We start from the raw sequence: 20,791 nt of genomic DNA on the forward strand, positions 1-20,791 counted from the left end.
ATGGTCAAAACATCTGGTCTCCTTTCTACGTTGTATAAAGATAATAAGTAACACATTCTCCCAAAGAATTTAACGATTGAATCCGACACTGATTTATAAGTAATGATTTCTCAGGAAAATATCCAAAAATCTGGTATTGTAATATAATCCTCCTAAAGTAGTCGAACCCATTATGATTGATGTGCGTCTGTGCGCTTTGAACAGATTGCTGGTTCTGAATGTACGCGTCTATAGGTATGATATCGACTCAGTACATGCGGGTGTTGAACCACATCTGTTGCCGATAGCGTTCAAATTTGTATTGAATATATCTTCTGAAGTACCATCTGAATATAGCTTCTCAAGTACCATCAGAAAAAGAGTTGACACACATACAAAAAAGTTTCATGTACCAACAAGCCTATAGGAAATTGACAATCCTCGTCACCCTTTGATACACAGTAACAGGCCCGGGTTGTTGAAAACAACTTTTGTCACTAACGTTGACATTAACTCAACTTTACGTTAAGTCTAAGGGCTTAACTAAAGGAGATAAAGCTAAGTAAAGTTAACGTTAGCGCTAGTGATAAAATTGTTTTCAAAAACCAGGCCCACACTTTTCATTGCCAAAAATGTTATCATTATAGGTGACGGCTCAAAACAGTTATCACATCATTGCATTAATACGTATTACTGAACACATTGCTTATGTAGTCTCCGTTTGTGCGCGTTGTTTGGAAGCTGAGCAAGGCCTTCGGTATTCTAACATCATTCTGGATTCATGATGCCCAGTCGTAAATTCAATAACGGATTCATTAGAGAATCTATGATGGGCTTATGGTAGTTAAGGCCACGTTGCTCCATTCTCCATCACAGAATCTATGACGGATATCATAATCTATCTATGATCATCCTCCGCCACGCTATGACGGAAACCTCTGCTTCTGTGTGTGCAAATTATCCTTGATCATCACACACCAAAACACGCGAGAACACTTGCCTCAATTTGCAAACCCCTTTGGTACGCTTTCGGGCCAACAGTACATGGCCCGATTGTTCAAAATTTGGTTTGTCACTAACGCTGGAGTTAACTTATCTTGGTGTTCAGTCGAAGGCTTAACTGAAGGAGATAACGACAAGTTTGGATAACGCCAGCGTTAGTGACACACGTTGTTTTGAACAACGAGGTTCAGTTACCGCAAGTGGTGTCCGTCGGCAACGTCACATCAGTTTTCGATGTTACGAGATATCGTCGTGGCAAAAAATCCTCTGTACATTTTTAAATGCGGAGTTTCTTTCACGGTGGATTTCAGCCTTTCTTCAGGAGACATAGACGTGGAATTTCCGCATGAATAAATGATACAGAAATGATTATAATATGACCAGCGAAAGAAATCCTTATGTGTTCAAAATAAGTGGTCTTGTAAAATGCGTACATTGGTAGCGTAACTGGGGACGGGAAAACGCCGGAGTAAGTGACGCAGCCGACGATCACCATCTGCTGTTACTGATCATATAAACACCTAGTCGTGTTTTACGTGTAAAAGTGCAGAACAGTATATCAAAGCAGAAAAATAACGAAATCAATGGTAGGAGTTTCCCTTTAAACACGAAAGTAAATAATGATCGTCGTAACAAAATGTGACCCCATTTCCTTACCGGGGGACAATGGCGAGATCTCTTTCTCAGCATCACGTGGCAATAACACGAGAGTTTGCTCGCAATCCTCAAGTTTGAGCGTATCATTCTTGTCTTTTCGAAGGTCCAAACGACTTCCTCGTTGATTCATATTTCTCTCTTCAAAGGCCACCAAAATCGATGAAAACGAGAACTACTTACTCTTTGGCGTATTTATTGACAAGTAGTCCCGTCAATCGAAATTATCGAAATCAGATAAAAACATTGCCAATGACTTTATCTAACCGTGACAGATTCCGATCCATTCAATCCAATTAATGGTTGACTTTTGGCACCGCCATTTTGGATAGAACTTAAAATCCTTAAGCAACAGTGCCAGAACTCTTTCAAGACGAAGTGTATGCTAATTTCACGGGTGGGGGTCAGTTCTTTGGTATCCAAAGAACAGCCTCCAACGCTTCAAATTGGCATTCACTTGAAAATGTTCTAATTACTTTTTCAATTTCTAGCCAAAATGGTGATACCTATGGTCAACCCCACTCTAATCTCGCTACAGAACTGTCCGCGTGCGCCCCCTAGCGAGAGTCTTAGATGAGGTTTCTGGCGGCGGTGAGTGTCTCCGAGATCCGTTGTTTCTGCCTGGTGTCTGAATATGCACAAGCTGCGTAATTCACACGTCTCCGGAAAGCTAGGGTGTCTTACGAGTACATCGTTCTAATCCATCCAATCTAAAGACTGCGTGACAAGCTGAATCTGGATTGAAGGCTTCAGCGTGGCCGACAAGACGAAAATATTTCAAATTGCTGCCTTCTGGAATTCCAGTGACAATGATGTTCAAAACTGCAACACGCCGCACCACGTAGATTTCGAATCCATTTTTCATGAGCTTATCTTATTGTCACATCTAGAACCTCCAGGCAACTGGTCGAATGATTCTGATACCGCTGTAGCCGCAACTGCATCGCAGGAGCGACTTGGGGCGAAAGACATAAGACACAGCTTGGTTTCTTGCTTTGCATGTACGTATAGATTTCTTGGAAAGAAATTAATCAAGTTTTCCATTTTGGGGCTCATCCTAAGAATAACTGAATGTTTGATCCCGCACTTAATTAGGCTTTATGGCCTTTTAGCCGGCGATTCCTCATAAACGCGGGCTCAGTGATGCTAACACGAACAAGTGATCAAGACAATCTATACCCTTATGTCACCCTTGAGTGTTAGATACTCGACGCTAATGCCTCTCGTGTTTCCTCTGCTGTCCGGATGCGGAATAAGACAAATCATCTTCAACGTTGAGGACTTCTGCAAATCATTCTTTTGCCATGATTGATAATTCGACTGCTGGAAAATATCAATTCACGCGAGAAATAGCTGTTTTACCACTAAGCTACATGTATTTACGCCGCTTAAATCACTGTGTCCCTCAACATTTTATCAATATTTTTCATACACGTTTGCCTATGGCACCTAGGAATCTATACACATTACACATTTTGCCCCTCAACACGCTCCAGTTTCTCATTTCTAACGTCCAGCCAGATCTTTACGTAGTGCACATTTCTAGGCCCGTAATGGGATAATTTTTAGGCTTTCTATTCAAGCCACTGTTGCCATTGACGCTGCTGGTCAATCACCCGTCGTGGGCCTACCAAAATGTACACATACACTGGCTTACTACAGTGGTCGTTAGGCGTGCGGAACTCGAGTAATGCAGGTCTGCCCCATACACGGTCTATTTAAGCGTCTTCAAACAAAGCCCGCTCACACCTTCGCCTAAATTCCTACTGTTCTTGTGTTTAATCAAAGGGTAATCAGGATAAATCTCGATAACATCAACCCCCACTGAAGATCGAGGTACCTGGCCTGTTTTTGATTCCGCGCTATGTATATTTCTTGTACAAACGTCTTGACCAAGACAGGAGAGACCAGTATCGGCGATGCTGTGTAACTTAATCCAACCTACCTGGTTCCTGGTCTCCCTTCAATCTTGATATTATGTAAATCTGTTACCGTACTCTTCCATATTGATTAGACATGTGCCATTGCACTCCCAGCATCACCGATCCCAACGGAGACGTTAATGCACAACACACTTTCGCTTAGTGCTCCTTATGTCCCGCTTCACCGCTTAGGTGTCATAAAATCCGATATTCTAACTTCCCTACTATTCAAGTGATTTCTCTGACTTTTATCGCACAGTTTATGGTTTGAAACGATGCCAAAATCCTTCTAAAAATCAAACATTGCGTGCGAGTGGTTCAACCTTACGAGTGTGCTACGCTTATGAATTTGATCCTTCCTAAGCGGAGACGTCTCCATTAAGGACACTCTCTCTATTTAGGACCCTTCGAAGGGATTGAAATATGGTAACAATTAAAATACTTGTAACAATATGGTGATAATTACAACCCAATATGCATTACAGTCTATGTATTTGGCTAAAGTTCCTCGCTGTTTTCGGCGGTCCTGGCCTTTCCTAAAGCCGGAGAAAAAACGGTATTTCTTCGAAAAGGAATATTGGGTCGAACTCGCCACTAAAACTTAACATATTGGTTGATGTCCTTGATCTCAATGGGTGAAAATCATTATGTAGGCCTACTTGTTGCACATGTGTTCTTTATGCATATCACCATCAGCCACGCGTATTTGAGCCTATTATTCAACATCAATACCAAGAACATTGTATAAGCTCTTCACAATAAATCGGAAGGTAACCTTACACCCCCAATTGCAAATTCATTGATTCCATCTCCCTGTCACTTTGCTTTGAACAAAGAATCGATATTAGGGATAAGCTTGGGCGCGATTTGAAAAAGATGAATGAATATAATATGAAAAAATTATTTCAAAGAGGTTAAAAGCAGGAACATTTAGAAGTAACATATGTAACGCAAACTTTCCATTTTTTTTGCTTTTCAATTCTTTTGAACTTTACTCCATGATCGGATTCAACCAACGGAATCGGTTCTATTCAGTTTTATCTAATACAATCAATTTTAAAAATAGATTGCCAAGAAAATTTGATGGGTATGTGTAATCCTAGAAGCGGGTTTGGACTTGGCCTCATCACACAGTACACAGGCATGCACAGGCATGCACAGGCATACACAGGCATACACAGGCATGCATGCATTGTCCAAGGATGCACTGAAGAGACTTGTTTGTTCAAATATTATATTGATTCGACATTGATTGGTGGATCAATCTGTTGGTTGTATCATAATCGAACAAATATATATCCCTCTGAAGTGGATCGGCCTGCCTTCAGCTGGTTCGAAGGTTCTTTCACCGACCTCAGGCCACACTTTTTTAATAAGTTGGATTACGAAACTTCAGATCCAAAACCTATGTGGGTTGGACGGGAATTTAAAAAAAAAATTTTTTTCTTCAATCTCAAAACCTACGTGGGGCGAGAATAAAAAAAATTCAATCAGACTGAAAATCTATGTGGGGCAGGGGAAATAAAATAAAAACATGCTTGTTTTTTATCAATTCTAGTCTCAGATCATACAAGGGGACCCCAAAACAATTTCAAAATGGTTGAAATTGGTCCTCAGGAAAACGATACTTTTTCGTTCCTCTCTATTTTATGGTGGGGAGAAAAAAGTGTGTCAAAAACGGTCGTCGGGACTTTTATTCTTTGATAATCATCAGTCCTTAGGTCACTGGTTACATCGTTAGGAAGTTTCAGTAGAGGTGTATTACGCGCTCGTAGAACGTTTCCGTATCGATTTTACGTATGGTCGCGTCACATATTGCCTTACATCATACATCTACCAGTATTCGGGTAGACCGTTGAATAAATATAAATCGCTTTAAGAATGTTGTACATTAAAAAGGGCTATATACAATGTACTTTTAAGAACTTACATGTCGTTATTTTGATTTTGTTAGACATGATTACTTAGGTGAGTGTGAGGACTGATGGTCCAATCAGCTGGTTCCAATTAGGCCAACGGATGATCATCCACAGATTGATCGGATACCGTCCATCAATATATATTTCAAAAACTTTCCACGAAAGATTTATTGTCGCTCATTTTAGTTCAGAACACAGATGGCTCTGAATATCATGACGTCACTGGCAAATTTAAAAATCTATTTCTTTTCGAAAACACCACACACTCAACATAGAAATTCAATTTCATCTCTTTCTATATTTTACAACCAACACAATGGTGCCTAACCATAACCACTGCGGCGAAAACGAGGCACAATGGACGCATATAGTGTATCATCAACTATTAACTGTGGTACATGTATATTGCAGTTGTGTCAGGGTAATCTATTGGGTAACAATATGCTCATCTAGTCCTATTGTACAGGAAGCGGCAGGTACAATTGCACAGCCCTTAAAAATGTACGCTTGATGGATATTTGCATTGCGGGAGAAAGTCACTTTCTGAAATGATTAAGGAAAACCAACCCTATACATGTACCTTTAATGGTGTCGTCATTGCGTCGATTCCATCCCGTCATCGTCAAGGCATCCTGCCCACCATTCATGTCGATGCTGTACTTCCCTCTTCCCCCTACTGATGACCGCCCGGGGGCTCCATGCTCACCAATAGTAAACAACCCCATTAATCCTCAACGCATTCAAAATTCAGAGAGCGTCTCATAACATCGTACGCCAGAATCGAAATCCGTATAATGCGATCAAAACAGGTTTTAGGATTCCAGTAAATGTTTCATGAGCTTTCTGTCTGATGTTACAGTCGAGCCAGGCAGTGACCAGTTATGCGTTCAAAACTCGTCTGGTCTAAACTAAACCACTCAAATCTTTCCACTTTCCGTTTCGATCGATTCCTCATGGTGTTTCTAATATGCATATGTCATGCTCGAAACTAAACAGTCACCTGACAACCAGTTGGTGTTCTCAAAAGGACGTTTATCAATGCTCTGAAGAAAATAAAACTGTTGAGTGGCTGGTAATTATGTTTATATGAATCTGACACTACAACTCCCGACTTTCAACGGCATGGTATTGTTTTTAAAAGTACTTTCCCGGCAACCAAGTACTAATAAGGCCTATCAAAATTGCAAATGCCACTCATCATATCGATCAGTTAGCATTTAATGCGTATTGTTGCATACAATGCATTAGATTACGCAACTGTCGATATCGTAGAGTGTGCTCATCATTTTGACATGAGTAACGTTACATGCGTCCGTCTGACGTCAAACATTCAGAAACAATTGTTTTGGACGCACTTTAAAAACAACATGACACCCTTTTAAATTTGTTTATCGGCGGATTTTAATTGCTTGTTACACCATCATTCAATAAGGGGTCAGTACGTTCATTTATCATTGCTGATTTAGGCCACTCCATCATGAAAGCTGAATCGTGGGGTCGACGCTGTCAAGATTTGACTTGATAACTTTTTGATAAAGCCCGTAGCACACTAGCCGCCAACTTCGGCGTTCACAAGCGTTTTTTGCCGCAAGAGTCCTGAACGCCTGAAAAATCCCTAGTCTGCTACGAACGGCGTCGGCGAACGCGACTTGCCGCCACTTGCCGCAACTAAACGCCAAATATCTAACATGTTTGATTTTTTACGCGTGTCGCCGCATTTGAACGCAAGAAGAAGTCAGGTGTGCTACGGATGGCCGCCTGACTTGGCGTCGGCGACGAGGCTATGGCCAATCAGTATGCGTCTTGATGTCACATGATTTCAAAATGGCAGCCTAAAGTGGCGGAAAAGACGCTACTGGACCGATTCTGGGCAGGTGTGCTCTGACCGGGATCCACTGGCCGCCAACTTCGGCGTCGAGAGGCGTCAGCTGAACGCTTCTTGTCGCCAAAGTTGGCGGCTAGTGTGCTGCGGGCTTAAGACAGTTACAAGAATGGGAATTTAGGCGGCCGAGGTGCGCACGGACTTTGAATTGTCTAAAGACAATAGACCGTGTATTGGGCTAGGCCTGAACTCATCTGCCGGTGATGTGAGAGACGGCATAACATAATGGTGATAATAACATATCATGACGGCACACCCAGTCTGGACAAAGCCTTTACCACTTCAAGCACCGGACGGACTCACATGTTAGCTGCTAAATTCGGTTGAAGAACAGGTTTCATGGCATGTATGTCGAACTGATTTCCTGCTGTGAGTCAATGTTGCTTTCCCCGGAATAGAGTTAAGCATCGTTCCCACGATCGGTTGAAGCAATGGATATTTCAATGTCAGATTCGACGAACGTAGGTGTCTATTTCAGTGAGCATGCACAATGTTAAGTGAATACGCTGCTGATATTAGGTATACGTAAGTGCTCTTGTCAGTTCGTATCTTTTCAAGTGGTTTCGTTGAGCAAAATGATTCACATATATTCAGGGTGACCCAAAGAAATGCCGCAGTAACATCATTCGTTATGTGCGGTACTTGTCATGCTTGTAGCGCGATAGAAAATTCAATGCGGCAAGACTATCAGTTTGTCAGGAAAAAATCAATGTTTGATTTAAGATAATATACATGTATTATGAGAGGCATTAATTCATAAAACAAAATTCATCAAAGAGTATAAGATTGTTGTTTAAAAGGGGGCTATAGGTAGGAGCCAAGGGGTAACATTGCTAGTCTCTAGATGGCCACTACGCACAGTTAGGAGCCTTCGCAGTGTTTGATTCAGCGAGCTTTCATCATGATACAAGTGTGACTAGTTTTGATGTCCTATGAGATAGCAGAGACCCCTATCGGCGACTTTAGACTTAATCTGACCTACCTTGCTCCTGCCTATAGTCTCCCTTTAAAAAATATTCAGCGCAAAATAAGCTGATGACGCATAATATCTTATGTTATTACTGAAAAATGGTCAGAAAAAAGTGGAAGGGCTGGAACAAAAAAAGTGCTCATTGAAATAACAGTATGTGCTTATTATGATAAGTTTAAAGGGACATACATCATTTTGAAGAAGAAATGCTGCGATCCGTAATCGATTTCGAATTTCACACACCATGTACGTTATGATTTTTTGCTCAATACGAAAAATTAGCTATCAAATATCAAAAAGGTAATCCCGTTAAATTACAGAGTGGTCAACAAAAAAGTGTAATTTGCCATTATTTCTACGAATACTGTAATTCCGACTTTAAAAAATGCTCTTTCAGCCAAAAGGTGTAAAACTTCCCAACAACCCCTGGCAGAAAAATCCCGGCAAAATTAAAATATTTCAGTGTAATTTATGCCAACTTCTATTTGCATCCTTTTTTTGGACCACCCTGTACAAGTAAAAAGAACAAGAGAAATCAACCTCCTCGTAGGCCAAGCCTACCTGCCATGTTCTCGTTGCCGGTGCTCGAGCGCTTTCTTATCTCGAGCTCTCGGATGAACTTCTGCGAGAGATATGACTGGCGCCGTCCCATCCACGGGGCAGTTCCCCCTGGTGTCAGAAAATACAATTAGATCATGAGAAATCCTCGAATTACTTTAGGTATACCTGTGAATATTCGCGGGAAACTTCTGAAAAAATGACTTTTCAGGATTTATTTTTGGCGCATTATGAAATAAACTTTTTTCAGATGTCATGTATTAAATCTCCCATAAAGCCAGAATAACTGTTTTTTATTCACATTAATCACTAATTCCACATAGCACTTTTCTTATTTCTTGATTATACTTTTATTTCGTTTTTAATTTCGCGTTAAAGGTTATTTGCGAAATCCCGCAAAATGAAAAAAACACGCCAAAAATTTAGTGTTTACAGTAATTCGGCTTTATCTCCTGATATGATAAGAGAGAAGGCATATGATGTAAGGAAATTAAATGTGATAATTTGGTATTACATTACGTTTTTGTTTGCTCTTACCTCGCATTTAAAAGAATTCTGACCCAGCCGAAAACACAGTCTATTGTCTGCTCGCTCCTAGGCCTAAATTGCCATTGTTCTACTATCTAATGAAAGAGTTCTCAGGGCAGATCTTGACAACATCGACCACCACGAACCAGCTTCCACGACAGTCGATAGGTCGAAACTGGCTGGGACAAATTAAAGCTGATGTACATGCATAAAAACCCTAACGGCCAAGTTGGAAAACACTAACGCCCGTCCGCCATGTTTTGAACGACCGGTCAGCCATGTTTCAAAGAGGCTTCAGGGATGATAGAGTACCAACAGGCCGCAGTGGCGCTACCGTATTCACCAACAGAACACTGGAGGTGGAGCACAGATATGAGCATCAGTTCATATATCTTTCTATATAGGTGGCCATTGCGACCTCGCGCGACCATTGTTTGAAATCGAATGCCACCTCATCAGACAGTTCCTCAATACATGCATGGTTTTAATACTAGCAAAGCGGGAAATTGTTTTGCACCTTTAAAACTCGAAAATAGCTGCGTGCTCCTATAATCATCACAGGGTGTCATGTTCATCTCCTGATTATGTATCTTATGAATTCATTTTGCAAATATTGTAAAAGGGCGAATTTTAAAGGCCACTTTGAAACTGAAAATGGTACAGATGGCACAAAAGACGCCATTCTGTCAAGCTTGCACGTGAAAAGGAAATACTGAATAGGTTGTCGATTTGCAACAATGGCTTCGTGGCATAGTGGATAAGACTGCAAGGATCATGTGGGGAGGGCTCCGAGTTCGAAGCCCCTCGGGAGATATTTTTCATTTTTTCCTTCCACAGAGAGTCTCTGTGACCCGTCTCGTTGTTTGTACAGTCAAGTGTGACCAGTCACTGGGTGTCTATCATGTTTCAAGTGCAGTTGGTCGTTTGGTGATCAGGCGTTTGTGTTTACTAACTTGGCCGTGTTTTTATGCATGCGTGTCAGCTTTAGTCGTAATGTACCAAATGCCCACTGGTGGCAGAAAATAGTTCCCCGAGGGGAATCTGACGTGTGTTTTTTACAGTAGAGCCTCACTTTGCGGACACCTCTCTATTAAGGACACTTAGTTGTCGTCCCAAAGTGGTTAGTTCCATTAAATTTGACCTCTCTAATCACGACACCTCTCTCATAGGGACAGCACTTGTAAGTCCCGCGGGTGTTCTTAATTGAGATCTACTATAATTGTATATAGAAAAGGCGGTACTAGATGAAAACTTACTTACCCCGTGGGTTTTCTACACTAAGGTGAGGCAGACTGGTGTAGCTGGGTGGAAGGTCATATGGCCCATCATTGCTTTCCTCGTTTGACTCCTCCCTGAGGTTGGGGCAGGAGAAGGTCCCCTGGTGAAGCCGAGTCGCCATTCCCCCTGCAAAGGACACCAGAGCATATTAAAAGTACGTCCCCAGGTGGAGCCAGGTTGCCATTCCACCGGCAAAGGACACCATATTAGAGGTACGTCCCCAGGTGGAGCGAGGTTGTCATTCTCCCTGCAAAGGACACCAAAGCATATAAGTCGGCATTCCCCTTGATGACGTAATTTTCCAGGGCCACAAAAAAGATCATTGACAATGGCTTTACTCGATGACGAAGACCTCCGACCAATATTTTACAATACGCTGCTTCATTCATAAACAGGTCCGTGCGAAAGAGAATCGAACCTAAGGGCGGAGTCATTCGATGAATTGAAATTTGCCAACATAACAGATATATTTTTGGCAGTTACAGAAAAGAGCTGACGTGTTCTAACTCTTCATCAAATCAAGACAATGTTGGCACCATCGTACTTCCGTTAGCCAAACCCAATTCTACGTTCAGGAAGAATCAAATACTTTAGATGAGTTCTTCTGTTCTGACAAAACGATGCAATGGAAGCTTTGTATGTCATTTTAGGAAAGGGCTTGAAACACGTGAACCAACACAGATGAACGTATACAACAAAAACAATAGTGAGGTTTCGCAATTGCCCGGTTAGGCCCTTCGACGACGTTTATCTATTGTTTAGATTCACTATTGTGCGAAAAAATCTACGACAATCATCCATTTTGACAGTTTCGCAGCAAATTTGACAGGTTCGCGGCAAATTTATGCGCGGTACGTGAACCGAGTGCGGTACTTGAAAAAGCAATGATAGTGAATCGTCTGAAATTAACATTTTAAAACGTTTCCGACGGCCGGTAAAATAACAATGAACTGGGCCAGTCGATGGCAGACAAGAAGTGTTTCAATTTTTTTAACACCGCTACTTAGTTTTGTCATTTAAGTCATGGTTTTCTTGCAGTTACAACTATCGCCCTCTTCCCTTCGAAGACAGAAGTGATAACGAAAACAAATGGAACTTCATGATGTATTTTTACCTAAACAATGCTAAAGTTCTCATGATATTCCGGGAACGATGTAAGCAAACAGATTGAAAGTACATAATGTTATTCCATTCTTGGAATAGTACCAACTTTTTCATTTGTTACCCAGACAGCACTTTGTGATGGTCCCTGGAGGGTTAAAGCGTTGGCGTGGTCGAGGCACATGAACAAATTAATATCATCCTGCTCTGCCGTGGCATTCCTTTCATAATGCGTACGATGATAACTGTCATAATATGTAAAGTCAAGGACTTAGTGAGCCCCCCTTTAGGTCGGGGGAGCTCCCCCGAACCCCCCTACGAGCATATGTTAAGTGCAAGCTCTAACAACTACATCTGTTACAATGGGGGGACACCCCCCAAACCCCCCTCCGTCGACATAGGTTTTTACCAGTGCGTTGGGGGGAAGCTCCCCCCAAACCCCCCCGGTGGACAGTCAACTAGCCCTTCTGTGTCATACTGCTGGAGGGGGGGGGGGGTGCGATGGGACCATCCATATAGTTCCTTCCGACACATTTTTGTTTTGGTAATGTAATACATTGTGATTGTCCTTATTCACGGGAATCGGGCGTTTCCAGTGATATACGACACTTAAATGGATTGTCCTCATGCAATCACTTTGGAAACGCATTTTAAAATAGATGTCACGTCCTGTTAATGGGGCACGTCATCATCGCGTACATTTGGGAAAAACTCCCTAACGAGACAGGAGCAGACGGCTGAAAGTAGTTTATTTATTGGCCGCTAGGGTACAGAATGTACGTCGCTCACCCGAAATTTTCACGCAACTATAGCTAAATAGAGCTAGTTCTAGTTTGTGATTCATTTTGATACTTCAGATTTGGGCAGTAGACCAATATAACTTAGTCGTCAGTGTGGTTTTAAGCTGGAAAAACGTATTTATTTTTCTTAAAGTGCCTTTTTTGGACGGGTGTGTGCGATTGTTTTGTTTTTATGTCACGTGACCTCGACCATGTCGACACAAAATTGAAATAAACCACCCTTTTCTGTCATTATTTAGGACGGATATTTCTCTAATAAAAATATTAATATAATTGGCATATTTCTTAGGCATATGATGTAGCGAATTCCCATGAAGATTTAAATTTAATTTAACTTAATTTCAACCAATGGGATAGCAACCACCACCGGAAGATCGCGGAGAAATCGGTAAACTCAACGGAGTTAATTCAGAAAAATACCAAAAAAAATTGTTTGTAGGATATACAATTGTTACTCTCTTTATTTCTAATCATTCACTATATACTCCCGCACACACGTGTATCTTAAGAGCCCCTCCTAAGAGGGGGGCTTATAAATGTCGGGTAAAATGACCCTAAGTTTAATGTAGTGTGAGATATAACGGACCTACCGTACGCCCAAGTCATGGTGTGTGATTTTTCTATCCAATAAATCACCTACGAATAAAGCAATTTTCCTAACTACATGTACATTGACGAAGTATGAGGCATGTCCGATGACCAAGATAAAACGATGTCACTGCTGATCAGATGCAAGTTACAATGGACTGCTAATGAGCACCATAACCGTTTTAAGAGTGAAGACTAGTTCGATGAAACAGTCGGCACTGCTAAATAATCTAAAATACGAGTCGTTGGAACGAAATAGGCTTGACATGTTCAGAATGCATACGAATGCACATCGACGTATACACTATGTACATGTGCAATACATCACACGGTTTCACACTGACTGAAGCTTCACGCTGTACAAAATGTATTGTGACAACAATGCATTGAAAAATTAATGACACGTGATGTTTAACTATCGAACAATCTTCACGACAAGTGACCATTAAACTTTCCCATTCTCAAGAGGTGAGACGAGCGCCCTTATGGGCCATCATAGCCATATAGAGAGGGGAGGGGAGGGTGCACTCAGTTCAGCCAAAGGCCAAAAGTCTGAGACATTCGGCAACCTTCGCGTGTCCTAATTTATGCTCGGAAATGATCGGGACAACTCATTTTATTTTTATTCTAGCCATTTTATTACGCGTTTTTTAGGATTTTTCTACACATCCCTACGCAATTGTGATCAGGCACAGGTGAAAAGGTTTTGTTCGGACAAAATACACTCTCCCGGTCTTTGGCAATGGGCCTCTTTTTATACACACCTACTGAAATTCCCCTAGTGCCTCTGCCACAGTTTTATCATCTACATCCTACATTATAGTATATAGTGCTATCCCAAACCCAAACCCTAACCTGCTCACCCTAACTCCCCGGGGGAGCCGGGGCTGGAGAGAGGGGTTGGTGTGTGTGCGTGTGTGGAGGGGGGGGGGGGGGGTGTATCGAGGAAGCAACCTCATATCTGTGTAATCACGCGCGCGTATGAATACAGTGTAATCCGCCGCGCGTATGAATACATAGCTATCGCAGTTACGCCACTATTTTATGCAACAAATGAATTTAAGAGCTGAAAGCCAAAAACGCTGAAGTTTTGATGTGATGTCCATTAAAAATTCAGTAAGCCACATCTGAGATAATTCCGATTTCTTTTATTTTCTTTGATTAATGTCGTTATCAACATTGTTTCGCCCTAATGGGTTTCGGGGAAAGTATTTTGCCACTAAATTGGCAATTTCGCCAATGAATGGCCAACTGCTCCATGCAGGAAGATTATGTTGCAAGGCTTTTTTAGTGGGAAACAGAACAACCTAGTCTACAGTATATCTTTTTATAAAAGACGATGAGCAATGCCTTGATAGATCATGAAACAAGAACAGTTTCACCGCCGAAACAAGACCACCATTGAATATTCATAGGTTAGAGGTTCAAGACCTATCAATTAGACGCGAGTATGCTTATAACTGTCAAGTGCATATTTGAAGAAGGTAATATTTGATGAAAAAATTTATTATGAATTTTGCTAATTTGACAATAGGGGCGTGTTTTGAGATTTTTCTGCCTGTTGGCTGAAAAGAGTGGAAATATCAACGTCTGTCCAATTTGTCGATTGTCCAAAAAAATTCCGTGGTCAACCACCAGTTTACTTTTCACCATTTACTTGCCCGACTGTCCGGAATATCATATCAAAATCTGCTTTCACGGACAAACATATATTTACCGTACCTTTAATGTCCCCGTAAAAATATGTGTAAGACTTCTTCGCCGCCGGGTTTTGTCTGAACAATCGCTTCCCACTCGCCACGCGTGGATCTCTCTGCGGGGAGTCATTTTCCACAGAGAAGTCTGACGAAGCTGTTGGCGAAATGATGTTTATTTTGCAGCCTCGTTCCGGCTGGTCTGACGTCATAGTCGATTCCGAGTCCACATAATTGACGAAACCCCTCGGTTCCCTTTCTTCATACGAGACGAATGAGCCAGAGTCCTCATCATAATACGTTTCAGACGATTCTACGCCGTCGTTTTGGAGATAACCCCTCATCTTCATTTCTTCTAAGGTGTGGTCCCAAAGACCCGACATCCCGGCTTGGCGGCAACGCCAGTCGTGGTTGTACAAGCAGTTGTAGTTCTCTTTTTTGACTTTAGCCAGTCTTGGTAGGTAACCGACTTGAAGCAAAACAAATGCCGATACATACTTGAATTACTAAGACGGGACTGTCTCCTGCAGTTATTTGAGCATAGAATTAAGGGTTGACCACAGGCACGACCATTTTGGTTGGAACTTAAAAGCCTACAACAATTAGAACTCCTTCAAAACGAAGCGAATGTCAATTTCAAGGGTGGGCGTCTTCTCCGTTTTCGCTTCAATTGAAGGAGTTTTAATTGCTTCGGGATTTCAAGTTCTAGCCAAAATAGTGGTGCCTATGGTCAAACCATGAGTCCTATATTACGAAGGCTTTTTCATGTGATTAAAAACGATAGGAGGACAGGCAAGCAGGTAGGACTTCTCACTGACCTCATGGTAGAGGAGGAGTGCGTGTGATCAGGTAGGTATGGCACGGAGGACGAAGCCCTGCGAGTGGAGTAGTTGAGGGTGTATGACTTCGCTCGGATGGAAGGACTGAAAGCGGACCGCATGCCTATATATATATCTGTCGGCGTTGTCCGTCGGTACAGGTATCCCTTAAGGGCCCGTTGACGCATAACGCCGGATAAATTGGCATGGCAAACTGTTTCTCAGACCTGTTGACGAGCATAGGGGAACATGTCACTAGGCTGGTATAATTTAGAAAGAAGGAGAGTGCCTTGCGGGAGCAGAGCGCGTGTAGCTGAGACCGGAGTGCATAAATGTACGCTAAGACGATGCGATGCATAGTGGAAGAAACTGCGGGATCTGTTCGTAAGCAGCGTGCAGGTAACTGGGTTTGGTATGGCACGGCGAAAGGCGATCTGGCGGTTAAAGAATAGTTGAGGCTACAAAACCACGCCAAGGTAAACATCAAAATAGGTTTTCTACCAATGCCTTGTGACCTGATGTTGTCAGCGCAAGAGTATGGCCGGCGATGTTTTTCCTCACACTCTTATTAAGTCCAATCGGACTCAAAAGAATTATAGGCTGTCTTTAAGACGCTTGAAAATAGTATAGGAACGCTTAATTCGGGTCCGCCGGCCGCTGGATTACGCTATTCCGCCCAACACCTTGGAGTTAAAAGAATTCAGGCCTAGAATTCAGCCTACCAATACACGACACAAAGCCCGCTCGCACCTAGGCCTAAATTCCCATTGTTCCACAGTCTTATCAAGGGGTCACCAGTGTAAATATTGACAACACTGACCCCCACGAAACACTTTCGTGGTGGTCGATGGGCCGAAATCGACTGGACAAATAAAAGTAATTAGTGCATATACGCAAGACTGGGAGCTAGAGGGTTAATACCCCGAGTTTTTCCTTGAGCCAGGTCGTTTCCCATTCACAATAATTCCTCTAACTATGTTAAGAAATTGTTTCTAAAAAGTTGTTGATCATCCATCAAGAGAGAGGACACTATGGAATGATTCACAAAAAAGAACTCGAAACTTTAAACATGTTGATTCCATTATTCTCTAATAAAATTATTTGAGTGAGTAGGTCCGCTGTAGGGTATAAGGCATGTGGTTTATCAAAAGTGTTTGAACCCATTGGGATTTCAATTACTGCATCTTAGAAAGAAGGACCTTGGTGTCAGTGTCAATTACAAAGCACATATCTTTGAAAAAATCTTTCGGGACGATTTCTATTAGTCAAGAGTCTTTGCCGTGACTACGACATGAGGATGCGTGTCCTGCGAAAGTCTAAGTTTTCGTTATGTTTTGTGTCAGCAACAGAGGTTTTTAGGGACTTGGAGATAACCTGAAGATGTTGTTACAATTTTTCAATGCAAACCTCCCCCTCCTACGCTGCTGCGACGGCAAACTGTAATTTTATCGCATGCTCTGCAATTAAGACCTGCAGGCGCTTTGCAGGAACATTCCATCTTTTTCAGAATCTTGGCGGCATCCTTCCCCCGTCAAAACCCATCATCGATGCAATCCATCATGCATAATGCTAAACGATGTTGAAATTCCCGTGCTAAAAATATAATTGCTGATTACTCTGTCACCATCTGGTGTCCTTGAAACTGCCCTTGAAAGTATTCCCGCCTTAGGTTTTTTACCGGGCCGTTCACCCCCCGACCCCACACATTTCGCGATATGATTCCTTTAAGAAGAACTGCAGTGGGAAGTTGTGCAAAAGCCTCAAGAGTGTTTAGGTATAGAGAAGTGACTATTTAAGAAGAAGAAGAGCATGTACATACCGGTGTGCAAGGGATAGTAGTCCTAGGGCTGATAGTCCGTGTAACAACAGCCCGCATTGCTAAATGTTTTGGTTAGGGTTAGCGGTACAATAGATCATGCTGCTTAATTGATCAAATACAATGCTACCGGACTATGACTCCAGGGGGACTATATCCGCTGTCACACCGGAATAAACTATGCATTACAGGCTATTTTTCGTGTATCAAATGGATGATTACTTATTTTACATCAAATGGATATTTGCTAATTTTATATCCAATGGATAAAGATTATAATTTCATTTCATTTGACATGAAATTGTCATTTCATTCAATGGATATATCAATGGCGGGTTTTAACAAATATTGGATTGGCCGAATGAGATGAAGCTATCGGAATATCACACTCTAAGAAGTATAGGTTTTTGAGGTTTGGAATTTTAAAAAAATAGTTTTTGACCAACACAAATAAGCGCCCCGTAGGTTTATAAGAATCTCAACAGCCATCATGGGGTTTTCGAACCGGAAAACCTCTGCCGGGTGCATATTTGAGTTGATCAAAAACCCTTCAAGATTTCATTTGGCAAAAAATGGAGTATTCACCATACAGAGGTGTGTTTACATCACGTGACCTACCTTTCTTTACTGGGTCCCATGACTTCATCATCTCACAAACATAAATTCCAAAAAATCAAAACAGTTCGGAGAAGATAATCGGAGCATCTTCCTCAAAAACATCTCGAACTGAATTCCCATGTAACTGTTTCAGAGTTCATTGCTCTTGATGGAGTGTACACACATCTAATGCATTGAAATGTCAAAGTGTACGCGATATATACAATCCACTTGAAGTTTAACGGAAAACTGTTTAGCTTTGAACGGATTGAACTCCATATGTCAAATCAGAACGCTCGGTCAACTCGGCATCCGGCGATTGCACACTACACGTTTCAATGGAAGCATCACGTGTACATGTACTTTGAATTGTAAGTTCTGCGCATGCGCAGATCAAATGTCAAGGTCACAGCACAGATTCAACAGTAATTAAAGTGGCGACGACCTTGGATGATTCGATAGATATATTTCTCACTTACGTTAATTTGAGAATACTCTTCACAATGTTATTTGAATTAGTTGAGTGCAATTCCCTATCTGCTCAGTTGTTAACTAATTGCGCAAAGCACTTCGCAGCCTACCGAGAATTATGAAGGGTACACCGTCGTACATTTGTTTATTCGAGGATCGTGAAAATAGAAGTTTATGTACACATTGTTGTAAGTACAAATATCATGGTTATAATGCATGCAAATTCCATGAAATTTGGTATTCATAGTGTTTGCCTGTCTGTCTTCTCAACGGGCATCGTTAAAAATCATATTCAGTCCGTATCTACACATTAGACATTTTCAAATTCGAGGTCTATTTTCAAATTTTTGAACAAATGGAATAGGCCTCAGTGATGGATGAATTGTGGATAGGGTAGAACACTTAACTTGAATACATGTATCAAAATTCTGAGTTGGAGCTAGTTCGACACTTGCTAGAATAAGTTGGCGGTGTGAAGCAAAGTTTTTTACGAACCAGATCCTCGGCAATTTTAGTTTAAGTGCCCACCGCCTCTGGCGTCACCCAACCAAGTTTTGGCGTCATATTGACGCATACCTTCGTAAAAACCAGCGCCGCCTGTTGAGCAGACATTGCGAGTAGGTCGTGAATAGTGAAGCAGATACTGGCAGAGAGAGAGAGTGCTTGAGTGTCCTGTTTGCGTGGAGAGTGGGTTTGAAGAGGCCAGTGTCAACTTTGAGAGGCGTAAATCATATCGCTCTCGGGAGTTAAAGCGGAAGCATGTTTCAGCAATTTCGGTACGGTGTATACAGCGGCTTTTCCGTTGTTTTCGGGCCAATATTTCAGGGTTTTCATACAAGATACAGACTGACAATGACCTTTTGATAGGAAGAAACACAGAAAACTTGTCAATGTGTATTTTAGCGTCCCTAAATAATGAGAGTAAACACTCAGAAACGGAAAAGCTCAAAAACGTTATACCGAGCGATTTATAGACCTGGATTTCTGTCGATCCGTCGGTGGCGCTGGGGGTCACAAGGAGGTGGGCCACTTAGGCTCTTAAGCCTCACTCACATTCAGTCAAACGCCGACAGGAATCCGTTCTGCGAGTATAAGTTGCCAATAGCTTCTCACCTTTCAAAACCATAAATGCATCGTGTTTTATGCGACACCTAGTACATGCCAATCACCAGCAAATGGATGTCAGTCTTTATGTATATATAATTGCTTAATTGGACTGACGAGTTCAGAGCACTGGACTCGTCATTGGAACCCTTTGCTCCATCAGTAAGTCTCCAGAGTTGATTATGATGAAGCTCGCAAAAGCAGTTAGTGGAAGAATGAGTAATGCCATTCAGTATTATTAGGAATGTACTGAGAAGTAAATAAGTTAGGATCCCAGGTGACTTTAGACAAGGTCATACCGATGGCGACCCTGTAATGATTCTGTATTAACTAAGAGCCAATTAAAGGGACGAATAGGGCATGAGATATGTTGGTGTTTCATCCCGAATTGGCTTCCAGCACGACCGCGACTTCTCCAAACAGAACAGCAGAAAAAAATCAAACTGCAGTGATCAATGTGACATAACAATCGGCCTGCCTGAAATTCACAACACCGGCGAAAATCATTATTATGTATAGAGAAGGGCAAGTGGCGGGTGAAACTGAGGTGCCCGGCCGAAGTTTGTGCGAAATGATAGCTCCGCCTACCGACAGTGAGGCGGCCTTTAGGCGACTACCGTCGCGCTCAACGGGTAAACACGCCAAATTATGTTGGCTCGCTATGCTAATCTACCACAATATATCACCTCGAATGTTTTTCCTATCCCTGAAAACCCTCTACCAGTGAATATTTGTGTCTTCAAGAGCTCAAAACCCCTTATTTTCACGAGGGCAGATGGAATTGCCGGCCCTGCGGAGCTTTGCGGAATAGTCCTGGGGGTTCTGTGTGCAAATCGTGCTCCCAAACTTTCTCCTCATATTTGATAAGGGCACTATCTGACTCATCATTTGAGCAAGGGGAAACATCCTGGAACCTGGCAGCAAGTGAGAAAATTATGTTTTTGTCTGAAATTCAGGACGCCGAAAAAGCCAAAAAAAGTCGGGGTAGGAGAAACTAGGTTGAACCCATCCATCCTTGCCTACCCCTCACCCGACCAGTGTTGATGGTCTTTACACTGATTAAACACGTTTCAAACCCGTTTACCAGGCGCATGTCATTAAATTAAGAGA

General features: G+C 42.0%; 1 protein-coding gene across 1 annotated transcript in view; it reads right to left on the bottom strand.

Annotated features, from left to right (window-relative positions):
- LOC135502580 (degenerin-like protein del-10) overlaps nt 1–18,211 on the bottom strand; it is a 32,877-nt gene extending 14,666 nt beyond the window's left edge. Inside the window, exons 1-2 of the mRNA XM_064795530.1 lie at nt 18,128–18,211; nt 10,675–10,818 (exon numbers count right to left, since the gene is read on the bottom strand). Coding sequence (XP_064651600.1) covers nt 10,675–10,818; nt 18,128–18,158 — 175 coding nt within the window. The 5' untranslated portion in view covers nt 18,159–18,211. The remainder of the gene's footprint in view (nt 1–10,674; nt 10,819–18,127) is intronic.
- Nucleotides 18,212–20,791: the final 2,580 nt, after the last annotated feature.

This window comes from Lineus longissimus, chromosome 18 (assembly GCF_910592395.1).
Source record: "Lineus longissimus chromosome 18, tnLinLong1.2, whole genome shotgun sequence".
Taxonomy (NCBI): domain Eukaryota; kingdom Metazoa; phylum Nemertea; class Pilidiophora; order Heteronemertea; family Lineidae; genus Lineus; species Lineus longissimus.